The sequence below is a fragment of the Berghia stephanieae genome, chromosome 1 (assembly GCF_034508935.2).
Source record: "Berghia stephanieae isolate SIO BIC M18660-M18661 chromosome 1, UCSD_Bste_1.3, whole genome shotgun sequence".
Lineage (NCBI taxonomy): Eukaryota > Metazoa > Mollusca > Gastropoda > Nudibranchia > Aeolidiidae > Berghia > Berghia stephanieae.
The window spans coordinates 118052584-118066034 of record NC_088360.1 but is presented as its reverse complement, the minus strand read 5'-3'; the positions used below and the strand labels follow the sequence as shown (position 1 = coordinate 118066034).

The following is a 13451-nucleotide window of genomic DNA, read 5'->3' as shown; positions in this document are numbered from 1 at the left end:
TAATAATAATAATAATAATAATAATAATAATATTAATAATAATAATAATAATAATAATAATAATAACAATAATAATAATGATAATTATAATAATATTAATAATAATAATAATAATAATAATAATAATAATAACAATAATGATAATTATAATAATATTAATAATAATAATAATAATAATAATAATAATAATAATAATAATAATAATAATAATAATAATATAATAATAATATATAATAATGATAATAATAATATAATAATAAATTTTAATAATAATAATAATAATAATATAATAATAATAATAATAATAATAAAATAATAATTACAATTATAATTTTTTTTTTAACCCACCTTTTTGGGATATGACTAAATCAGAATCATTAAATATGTTGTGGCGTCTGCTTTGGTTATCCGTCCTTGATTTATTGGAGTATACCACTTTGCTTTTGTCAAGACATTTAGTGTTTTCATCTGATTGCTCAGAAATCAGTTTTTCATATTCATAACTAGCGTTTGACGTCGTTGTGAATAATGATGTCATCTTTTCATTGTTACGACCATGAATCTGAAATGTGATTTGTTAAAACATATGCAATACAACAAATATATCGCTTCCCCTAAAACCCCCTAGAACTTCCTTTTGGTATCTATCCTATATTTGTTATTATCTTATTTCATTTATATATTTTTTGATAAGTTTAACGATATTTCTTTTAAGAATAAAAATAAAATAAAATTCTTGGGAAAAGTCATACAGAATACAAAGCAACATCTTTAATCATTAAAGCAAACTTAGAAATGCATGTCATTTTATGTTAAGAATAAACCAGAACTACAAAGATCCATTTTGTGATACTTATTAACAGAAAAGCTGAAGAAAAAACAACTTAATAACTTTGAACGTTACAGCGCATTTCTACAGTTTCACCATACTCAAAGCACTTCAAAATGCTTAAATTATCCCCGATCATGTAAAAATTTATTTCAATTTAATTAAGTGCATTTTGCCTGTTTGGCATTTTAAATGCACTGGCACTCTTACAAAGTTATCATTCGCCACTGCTTAAAGACATATTCATTCACACCTAAGCCAAGTGAGGTAATGTGGGTAGAGTGCCTTATCCAAGTACACAACCGAAGAGCCAGAGTTCTGCAATTATTGCCACCCAAGATCACTTGACTTTGTGGCAAGTCATACATCAGACCACCCAGTCACTTATGTCATTTCTAATAATCTTTCATTTTCTAACATATTTACATTATACCTATTCAATATCATATTTATAATTAAATATGATGTAATTAATTTTAAAATGCTCCTTGTGGTTTAAGTGACAAAAAGACAGTAACTAAAAACAAAGAAACTGCTAAGTTTTTGCATCTTTTCAAAATCTGTAATCACAAAACACTCTTGTTCAAATTGGCTACCAAATAGTATTTGATAAAAGAATAGTTTAACTTACTGTATTATGACTGTACGTTTTTCCTCTCATTTTTTCCCTCCGTTCTGGTGTGGTCTTCCGCTTTGCAATCCAGCTAAGTTCAGTTCTATTGAAAGTTCCATGCATGATTGTGAAACAAAAAAAAAAGAAGAAAATGCCCTTATTTACTTCGCAAACTCTATGGTTTTACTATTGACAACACCGTCTTTTCGCTCTATTAGCAAATAAGATATTGTTGTCTTATATCATGTGTTTAAAAAGCCAATAAGGACAAGACAGATTTATAACAAAATGCCATAAAGCCTGCCTCATGGTTTTTCAAAGGATAAATCAAATATATAAGAATCAATTAAATTCTAAGAAAAATAAATAACTTGATCCTAAACATTCACTTACATGCATGATTATCAGACAAACGCACACAGACAAACATGTATTATTGAAATATAACACAAGTTCCTCATTAAGAACGTCTTGAAAGTACCACAACTACTGACCAAACTCTGAATCAATTTAGGAAACAAACGTAATATAACTTTCTTGCAGGATGTGTATGGAGTGAAAGAGTGCGCACCTATACATATGTATATTTATGCATCATGAAGTAAATAGAGGTCAAGAAACCATGTTAAAATGGTCAATTAAGTTTCACATAATTAGCGACTGCTCAGATTATATTAAAAACGGACTTTTTGAAAGATCCTTCCATGGCATTTAAGGATCATTCTATATTTCCACTCGCACTCATCCTGGTGAAAATCTAATAGAAATCTCTTTCAAACAGCAACTGAAAACATGGTTTTTAAAAAAACTATTTGTGTTGTGTCAGAACCAACAAGCTCTCACGTACTGTTAGTTCATGATGGTCAGAACTAATTATCAAATTTCTCAAGCTGACGTAAGCCTTAGTTCAATTGCAGTTCTGTCAATATCCTATTCATGATAATTTACAGCTTATATTGCATTTTTTTAATGGAAAGGAAAGGGGTGTTTTATAATGTTTCTTTTTAAATCATAATTTTCAGTTTTAGGGCTCATGTGTTACCAATTGTGACATTGTCACAACATTGTAAAACTGTATAGAACCTGGAGTTATAAAAACATAGGTGCAATACAGAAGCTCAATACCATGAAATTATTATGGTTAATTAATGGTAATGATGATGATGATGATGATGATGATGATGATGATGATGATGATGATGATGGTGATGAGAATGATGATGATGATGAAGACGAGGATGACTATGATGAAGATTTTTTTTAAAATGCCCTTCCACCATGACATCATAAGATATCGTCGCCTAAGCATTCCAGGAAGGAATATAGATAATTCATCAAACAAGATGTCTGATGTCAACAGGAATCACCCATGTTGTCCAAGTGAGCAAATTGGGGGTTAATAATCTTGCCCAAGGAAAAAACGAGAGTGACTGAAGCAGGACTTGAACCCGGGACCTTCCGGAACACATTGATTGAGGAGATAAAAGAATTGATATTTCTATATTTTTCAATACTGATTAGATTCAGAGCAGTCATAAAATCCTTTTCAAAAAAATATAGAATTATCACTTTACATAGATAGACATACCCTTTTGACTGATAGCTGTATGGTGTGCATGGAATGGCATCCTCAAGAGGGGGAAAAACAAGACCTCCATCATCACTGTTAACTGCATCATCCTGATTGATAAAAAACAAACAAACCCACAATAAAAAAATTAAAAATTAAAATTGAGCTTTTAAAATATTTTTTTTAAAACAAAAAAAAAATCTAGTAAAAATTTCACCAAAACCTCATTACCCCATTGTACACTAACTTTACTAACAATTTATTTTAAAATCTTGAACAGCTTTTAAAAATATATAAATACACTTAAATCATATATTTTTTGCTATCTCCACATCAAAACATGATAAATTTTCATGCCAACAAAGTTAAAAAGTGTTGCATGATAATAATCGCAATAATGGTGAGGAAATACAAAGAGTGGAAGAAAATGAACAGGTTTATTATATACATCATGTAGTCAGTATTCATCACTGATGTCAATTTCAGGAATTCACAAACTCCTCTAAAGTAATCATTGTGAAAAGAAAATTTGTGAATGTGAATGATGGGCAACCCACAGGACAGAAGAAGCTCATTGTGAAAATCATTAATACAATGGCATTAGTCAAAGAGGCTAATATTGACGTCAAAAAAACTTCTATTCAAGATGAGCGAGCTGCAATAAATGCTTTATGCTGTGAGAAATGTTGGATGACTGAACTAAATGATATATATATATAATAATATATATATATATAATATATAATATATATATATAATATGAATATATATAAATGAATCGTACAGCATTAAAAAAATTAATTGGGTCAAGATACCTTTTTGGGAGAAAATAATTTGTTGGATTTCATTACTTCTTTATTTCTGTGCGATGACTGAGCAGATCCATCTGAAGTATTAGCTAATTCACTTTCTGAGAATCTCTTTGTAAAGCATTTTTCATCATTCACTTTGCTAGCTTTCCATGTGTAATTCTTAAATTCAACTTTAGTGGAGAAATTTGAGAGTCTGGAGGAAACTTTTTGCTGAAAATGGTGGTTTGATTCAACAAATTGTTTACTTTTGCGGTGTTTATTTTTCTGTGAGGGACTGTATGAAGCAGATTTATGGTTGTCATACCCTTCATTTGAATTTGATTTATAAGGAGTCAACTTCTGTATATTGTGCAATCTTGAGATGCATTCTGCCTCAAAATCATATGGGTCTGGAGTATCCTGTAAGGGTATTGTAGTGACAGTTGTTTTGATTTCTTGGCTTCGCCAAATTCTATACCTTTGAGAACTTGGACCATTCTTCGAAGATATGGACTGATTTCCAGTTTTATCTTTTTGATCATTAGACTTGGTATAGTTTAGGGGTGGAGAAGTGTCTACTGAATTTCTGGACAAAAATGAAACGTTGTCTAGTTTCACAATATTTGGATCAAGTGACCTTTTTGGTTGAATAGCCTCATCCATTTCATCCAATTTCGTGCTGCTTCCATTGACTGAGTCACATTCTGCATAGCATATTTCTTTATTTCTGGCTCTTAAATTTCTTCTACAATCATAACGTTGGCCAGGCTTTGATGTGCTTTTTCCTGTATCACCACATGATGTTTGTACGAGATCATTGGAAGAGGTCACAGTCGGTGAGCTTTCAGGAACAGTGGCCATCTTTTTAGATGTTGGATTGATTACTGAACCCATATTGATCTTATTTTGTGTTTCCTTAATAGATTTGTAATTCTTCTTCATGCCATACATATTCATGTTGTAATCTGTCTGTTTCAGTTTCTCATTCTCTTTATTGGTATATGATGCATTATTTTTATTCTTCAAAAAAGTGTTCGATTCACAAGCACTCGTTTCCTTATTCTTTATATATTTATTTTCTTTCAGTGAGGTGCAGTTGTCTGTCATGTCATCTTTTGTATTCATATCATTAGTTTTACCAACTTTGTTGTTATCCTTTCTCTTAAATACATATGATCCCATTACTGTGTTGGATGTTTGAGTATCATTTGATGCTTTCAATTGCTTAGAAGTTGCCAGATCATTACAAGTGGCTCCAATAATTATATCACCATTTAAGTCTTCATTTTGATTTGAATTTAATGTATTATTGTTATCATATCCAGTTTTGCAATCTTCAGCCATATCTGGAGTTTCATCAATCCTTGTCTCTTGACGAAACTTTTTCCCTGTATCTTTAGAGATCGTTCTTTCTACCTCTACATATAATTCAATAGATTCCGAGCTTTCGGTAATAGTATCCTCAGGATCATTTGAAACAGTAACCTCATTAGATAATGACTTATTCTGGTGTTCGGCTTCTTGATTTGAAATAACAGACATTTTCCTATCCGCTTCTTTACCTACTTTTTTCCTTTCAAAACTTTGCATAGTATTGTTTTTCTCATTATTATCAACAATTTCAGTTGAGTATGTAGGTTTTGAAATGTCTTTTGAGTTAGTATTACAATTTGGAAAATAATTTTCTATTCCTTTTTTGCTTTTCTTCTTCCTCCCTTGATTCTTTGACAAATTAAACGTTTTTGGAGTTTTGAAATCGTCAAGGGATCCATTGGTTGTTTTATCTTTATGTGGCTTAACAGTATAATTTGGTGTCCTGAGTTCCATATTTTGGTCTCCAGATTTCTTTTTAGAATCAATGCAAGATTCGACAAAAGACTTATTATCTGCCACAGCCTTTTCCATTCTGAAAAAGAAATGTATTTTGATCACAGCAGTTATTGACTAAATAGCTTTTTAACATTCAAAGCTAATAACATTAAAATAACAATTATTTGAGGAACATTCTTTTGATTACAACATTCTCAGATTGTTAGAATTTTAACATTCACTGCATATTTCTTGGATGAACTACAAAATGTAATAAGAAGTTGGTGATTGAATCATAAATGTGAAATATGTTAAAACTAATATCTGCTTACAAATATCCATAATTTAAATTAGTTGTTTTTAAATTCATCGTTTCAAATGCTTTTACATCTCATTCCATAATGTTATATGAGGGTAATTTTACAATGGGAGCGTAATATGACACTCGAAAATCCATCACGCTTGCACATCTACATACATGCATAGAATTAATATAATATAATATTCTTTCTTGAACTTTTTCATCTCTCTGCACACAGACCTACCCCAAACATTCCCCTCATGCACATTTTCTTAGCAGGTCTGATAATCTTACATCATTATGGGATTTTTTAAAACATTGTCGTAAGGGGCAATATTTTGATTTGGGTTGAAAGTGTTTCCATTACAACAATGAGCTCAAAACATCAAACCTACAAATAAGTATGTAGTATCACACCTTCCTTTCGGCACACATGTAGGCTTTCATTTTCATTCAAAGTCCATCCAACAAGGATATATTCTGCTTATTTGTTTAGACAATTTCTTTGTTTTGTTATGCGGACGAAGGGTTTACATTCAAATTGTTCATTATTTGCATCATTTCATCCCTAAGCATTTTGATTAGCCCCTGTCTTCAGACAACCATTTAGCCCCAACACCATGCTGATAAATTCACCTGGCAGAAGTTGTTGAGGGTAGCTAGTAGCTAATTCTCAACATGTGCATGCGTGACTCGGGTGTCGAATAATCTGGTGACAAGATTCACCTGAGTTTCAGGTGTCGAATAACACTCCTTTTTATAATTATTGAACTCAAGTTTTTCAGATGAAATAAGATGATTTAAATGCCATAAAAACATATGGATTATAATATCCTTACACAACAGCAAAATCTAAGAGTATGGCTTAACAAAACTTTATTATAGCCCCCACATCACATTTTAGGTTCTTAAGTGTTAAGTATATGCAACTAATTTTCCCACCTGCTTGTTACTCTACGGATAAAATGCAGGTCTGAAGCATAACACTTTTTTGCCAGAATAAAATTAGACCAAACAATCTCAACTTGACAAGGGAACAAAAATAATTTTCATCACATATTCATCACACATTCCCAATTCCAGAGAAATTAACTCTCCACCCCCCCCCCCCCCCCCCCCCCCCTTGCTAAACCAAAGCGACATGGCAGACCAAAGTACTTAAACCCAAATAATTTATAATTATGATTTGACACAGTCTGCACCTATTTATTCAGTCACAAAGTATCCTTTTTCCGCAGCTATCCAACAAAATAAATATATTTGTTGCATGATGCTATCCAACTCTGACCCTCAATTTATTTTTTGTTGTATTACAGTTCAGTTATTTGGTTCTCAACAATAACAGCTTTCACACTTTCCAGTCTTCCATAGGCCTCTGATGTAATCTTGATCAATTGACAAGGTGTTAAAAAGAGGATTGGTTAAGTCTCAAAGATAATGATGTCTCAATGTATTTGGATTTAACAAAAAAAAATCGAAATGGCTATTGGCCAATAGGATATTTGGGGCATGAAACAAAAGAAATCTAGACAAAAAAAAAACAACAAAAAAACAACAATGGATAGGTTGCCATATAATTTAGTAGCATTGGTATAGGCATAAGTGGTCTTGTGGTATGACACTCTCTTTTGGATCAGAAGGTCCTGGGTTCAAGCCTTGCTCAGTGCATAGTTAAGTCCTTGGAAAAGGCTCTTTACTCACATTCTCTCACCGTACTCAGGTGTAAAATGAGTGCCTGGCCATTAACAGCGTTGTCTCTGTCGGAAAAAAATTGTAATATCGCCTAACGTGTGTCATGTCTCGTCCAATATGTTAAGTGTTGCTGTTGGTCAGGGACCCCTTGTATTGCGCTTTGAGCATGTTTAGTGGATGTTGCGCTATATAAAAGCTCAACTTAAAAAAAATAAATTTTAAATCATATTTTAATGCAAATCATAGAACAAGAAGAAAAGAGAGGAGAGAGAATTGATAAAACTGTTGTGCACAATAAAGCCGACTGATTGAGTTAGTTGTACTCCCTATAATATCCACATCTTGAGCTTGAATATCTTTAACTGACTTGTTTGTATTAAAGAACTGCAATATAACAACAAACAAGTTACCTTGTATTTTGTGTTTCCGTCTTCTTTTTTATCAAACTGCTTTTGCTAAATCTGGGGTCGATTTTGCTTTGGTCTATAAGAAAATATTAATTAACATTCAGATTTACAAAGTGATATTGAGTCAAATAGCTAATATCGAGAGAATACTTGAAATTGAAGTCCAAGTGTTTTATTTTAGGCCATTAGCCAATAGTCATAACTCTCTGAACAAATTATTTGAACAGTAATCGTTTATGGCTTTTAAAAAAAGCAATAATAATAATAATACTAATAATAATAATAATAATAATAATAAACAATAATAATAATAATAATAATAATAATAATAATAATAATAATAATAATAATAATAATAATAATAATAATAATAATAATAATAATAATAATAAAAGAAAAGAGAAGAAGAAGAAGAAGAAGAAAGAAGAAGAAGAAGAAGAAGAAGATGATGATGAAGAAGAAGATAGATATTTGAACTTCTTATAATTTTACCATTATATTCATGGTGTATTCACCTTTCACAAGGTGAGCCACAATAAAGTGTCAAATAAACTACAATTCTTCTCAAGCATTTATTAGTAAGGAAACCTCCCTTTAATTTTTTTTTAAAATTTTAAGTTTTGTGCGACTATGTGGTCTAAAATGGTATGACACGCCTTCGGATCGGATTATCCTTGGTTCTGAGTGGTTCTTAGTTGAGTCCTTGGAAAAGGTTCTTTATTCAACTTCTCTCATTGTACTCAGGTCTAAAATGAGTACTTGATTGTTAACCGCGTTTTTCTGTCCAAAATAAAATTGAAATACCGCCTAACAGAGGTCATGTCTCATCCTACATGTTAATTGTTGCTGTTGCCCAGGATATAACTGACAGGACATTCCAGTCATTTATTGTTCGTAGGATAAATCTGTGTTTGTATGTGTCTGTTCTTGTAAATGGTTGTATGTATTGTGATGCATTGTATGTACCTGTAGTGTACCTATCTGATTTGCATTTTATGTAGTTTGGGAAAATGATGGGTGAGTTTGGGTCGTTGATGGTTTTGTGTAAGGAACATTACGGGATACCTTGTACCGATTTTTTCAGTGGTTTCCATTCAAGTGGCTGGAGGCTCTTTGTAATTTTTCAATCTTGTCTATGTCACTTTTTGTGTAGAGATCCCACACGGCACTGGCACATTCTAATATTGACCTGATAAGTGCTGTTCAAGCCTGGGTTTTAATTCTTCGTGGTTATTGGTTTATGTTTCTTTTGAGAAACCCCAGCATCCTACTTGCCTTTGTTGTGATATGGCTTTGCCACTTTAGTTTCTTATTGAGATGGACTTCGAGGTATTTTATGGAGTCAACATGTTGTAATGGATGATCAACATTGTGTAATTGTGAGTATAAGGCTCTTTCTTGTTTGATATTGACGTGGCATAGCATTTTGATGGACGGAACTTCATGTGTCTGGAGGGCATCAAGATCTTTCTGGAGTTCATGTGTATCTGCACTACTATCTATTGTCCGGAAAAGAAGGCTATCGTAAGCAAACAGTTTTAGCCTTGTTTTTGGAGATAATTTGTTTCCAAGGTCATTAATAAATATCAAGAAGCATAAAGGCTCAATTACTGTTCCTTGCGGTACTCCTGATAAGATATTACATTTTTCGCTTGAGTTTCCGTCAATGACAATTTGTTGTGCTCGATTGCAAAGCCAGTCCTTGAACTAAAGTAGAAGATTTTGTGGTTGTTGTTCCATATTCTCTGACTGATTTGTTTCATTACCCCCAATATTCCTAATTCTGCTTTGCTCGAGTTTTAATACTAATCGTTTGTGTGGTAAAGTGTCAAACACTTTAGAGAAGTCTAGTACCAGGATATTCATTTGTTTTTTGTTGTCTAGTGATCTTACAATTTGTTCTATTGTACTGATTAATGGTGATGATGATAATAATAATGATGATGATGGTGATGATGATGATGATGATGATGATGATGATGATGATGATGATGATGATGATGATGATGATGATGATGATGATGATGATAAAAAATTATTATAATAATTATAGTCACAATAATTTCCTTCATCTCAAACAACTTTCCGAAAAAAACAAAAAAATCTACATTGATAGATTGTAACCAATGGAGGCAGCAAAAAAACAAACAAACAAACCAGAAATAAAGACAGTAAAAAGGCAAATCTACCTTGATCAAGGACCAAACCAAGGAGAACTGAGGAGAAAATGCTCATAACAACCCACCCCGTTAGATCTGGTGGAAAGTACTTAAGCAAGTGATTGTTACTGTCATTATTAAATGTTTTCGAAACCTCAGTTCTATGTGTCTTATGATGTTAGAGGACTGCACAAAGAAAAAAGCAGACAATTGAACTTGATGTTCTAATATTGATAATCTTACCAGCATTAGCTTCTTTCACTGATTTATGTTTTTGTTTTGTTCTTGTAGCAATTGACTCCAAAGAAACCACAGGAGTCATAATTTTCTTTCCAGACCTCAAACTCGAGTTGCGAGATGAGCATCCATTTTCTGTTATAACAAAAATGTTAATAAATACGTTTTTCAACATGTAAACAATAACGTGATAATTGAAGTAATTTGTCCTAAAAATTGGTAACAAATATGTAGGAAATTAGATAAACAAGAAGTAAAATATGAATTCAAAAACAATTGTCAAACTAATTTAAGGCAACCATACTTTTGTTGCCAATAAAAGTAAGCGCAATGGATGAAGATGCTTTATTGTAAAATATGAATCCAACCTGAATTTCCAGCATAGACGATACCATCAGGAATGTGATAAAATCAAAATGGGATCAGCTATGCACACAGTTGTATCAAAGTGGGAAAATTTTGAAGTGATACTAAGCATTTACTAGACTGAATGGAAATGTTATTGTATAAACTTCTCATAAAAATGATTTTCGAGATGCTTTTAGTATTATAATGATAATAACAATGATACACAGGTCTATCTGGATAAACTTCTATTTCCCAATTCTTTTCCCACTGTTGATCACAACAAAATATTCCAGCAAAACGTTATTTTCAGTTTTTATTTACCTACACAAGACACTAATATTTGCATCAATGTCTTATATGTAAAGTAGGAAAGGCATGGTACATAAACTGATACTGTTAGGGAAGATTTCATTTGACTCTGTTCCATTTACTAAGTTCTATAAAATGTATTTAATAACATGAGGTCTTCTTTGTCAAAAGTATCAAAAACTCTAGAAGTATTGTCAAGTTTGTCTTGTTATTCAAACAATAGCTAAAGTCGTATGATTGTTATCAATCACGATTAACAGCTCCTCTTTTTTTTGGTCCAAAAACCATGCTGGACGGCGCTAAAATTGTGAAGCATTTTAAATGATCCACAACATTTCTGTATATAAGAGCACTTTGCAACTTACTGATGTCAAAAAATTGGCGTATCTCATTTTATACAGTGGTATTATTTTAGCAGCTATCCAATCATTATATATTGTATATTTTATGTTTTGAAGTATAGTTTGGAAATAAGAATAAGTTTGATCACTCTCATTACCATTGCGGGAGCTGCATGTCACTTTTTTCACCTTCTTTGCAGAAGTTTTCTCCAAAGAATTATTAGCATTTACTCTGTTTCTCAACGACTTTGTCTCTATTGTTGATGGTTGACATTCAGGTTCAACAGTATTTGATATAGCACTATTTCCAACTGAACTTGGAATTCCTGATTTGCTTGGAGGGCATACATAGTCTCCACTAGCAGTCATTGGAGATGGATAATTATCAATACCCAATGCCATCTCTTCAGGCTTTTCATTTCCAGTATTTTCTTCTTCATTATAAGATTTAAGGTCATTATCTAACAAATGAACAGAATCAATTCTTTCTCTTCTCATTTCAAGCAGATCAAAGCTACTTCTAAGAGGTGAATTGACAATTGAACACTTTGCTGTGTTTTTTGAATGACCAAACATCCATCTTTGAGCTGGTTTGGTGGGCATGTTCTTTTCAGAAGTTAAATCATTACACTGAGCTGTACACTTTTTGTCATTGATACGACTATATATGCTCTGCCAGGATATGTGTCTAGTTCCATCTGTTGATGATATTGAACTGGTAATGATGCTTAAAGGTTCAACGGGTACAGAGCATTTCTTCTGACTTGATTTATTTTGAGATGTATGTAAATCAGAGTGAGACTTGGATGCAGAGTTAATATGATCCTGTTGCTTTTTTGTGATTGGATTCGAACTGTCCTGTACTTGTAATTGACCTGTCTGTAAAATAAAATATAGAAAGAAATTGAAATAATAATTGATGATAAAAATGTACCACATACAGAGAATAAATAATTGCTCAATCTTGACAATGTCATCCCCAAGGGGAAATTTGTCTTTAGGGTCTATCTCAAGGGGAGACTGGAATAACCCAAGCATCAGCCACAGTGTAGTGTCGAAAAATGAGCTAGGGTGAGGTAACTTGATCAAGCCCACACAGCGCTGCAAGGAGTTGAACTTGATATTTTTGGGTAAGAAGCAAAGACCATACCGCGGTGCCACATTGCCCACATGCACTGAATAGTATAACAAAAATGCAAAACCTACAGTTTCTTGTTCTTAGAAATTCTTTCCTTTTATAATAATATTTTAAAATACACTCAATTACATGACATAATTCGATTGATTAACCATCAAAAGTAGGAGAGAGAGAGAGAGAGAGAGAGAGAGAGAGAGAGAAAGAGAGGGAGAGAGAGAGAAGAGAGAGAAGAAGAAAGTGAGAAAGAGAGGAGAAGAAAGGGAGAGAAAGGGAGAGAAAAGGAGAGAGAGAGAGAGAGAGAGAGAGAGAGAGAGAGAGAGAGAGAGAGAGAGAGAGAGAGAGAGAGAGCTCAGTGCCAACGGTTATCAGCCATGTTGGACTGGAAATAATAATAATACTTATACTATTTTTATTATTATTATCATAATTATTACCTGTTATCATCATCATCATCATCAGCATCACCCTCGCCTCCATTCCAATGGTTGAAGATGACCTCACAAACCCATTCTTTAATGTCCCGCCCTCTTTTGTGTCTAATAGAGTGGTGACACACTACAGTAGCATTAAACCCCGCTCACTTTTGATTCTTATACCCGTCACGATTTCACCCATTATGATTGTTGATTGATTTATTGAATTTGTCACTTCTTGGGGTCAAAAATCTGTTGCGATTAACTGAAGTTTGTTGCAATTAACTAGTGATTTTATATATAATTAATTCCGTTTCTGGGGAAATGTTGCGATTAACCGAAAGTTGTGATTAATCGAGTTGCGATTTTCCGGAGTGGACTGTTGTAGTAGTAGTAATAGTAGTAGTAGTAGTAGTAGTAGTAGTAGTAGTAGTAGTAGTAGTAGTAGTAGTAGTAGTGCGGCTTTGTGGTCTAGTGGTATGACACTCGCTTTC

At 32.5% G+C, this 13451-nt stretch overlaps 1 protein-coding gene across 2 annotated transcripts in view; it reads right to left on the bottom strand.

The window, feature by feature from the left end:
- Positions 1 to 13451, bottom strand: part of LOC144962887 (uncharacterized) — a 65996-nt gene that overhangs the window by 30275 nt on the left and 22270 nt on the right. For both annotated transcript variants that reach the window (XM_078896252.1, XM_078896253.1), the window contains 7 exons: positions 11565 to 12285; positions 10415 to 10543; positions 8016 to 8088; positions 3828 to 5709; positions 3031 to 3122; positions 1461 to 1545; positions 349 to 562 (listed from right to left, as the gene is read on the bottom strand). In XM_078896252.1, coding sequence (XP_078752378.1) covers positions 349 to 562; positions 1461 to 1545; positions 3031 to 3122; positions 3828 to 5709; positions 8016 to 8088; positions 10415 to 10543; positions 11565 to 12285 — 3196 coding nt within the window. The remainder of the gene's footprint in view (positions 1 to 348; positions 563 to 1460; positions 1546 to 3030; positions 3123 to 3827; positions 5710 to 8015; positions 8089 to 10414; positions 10544 to 11564; positions 12286 to 13451) is intronic.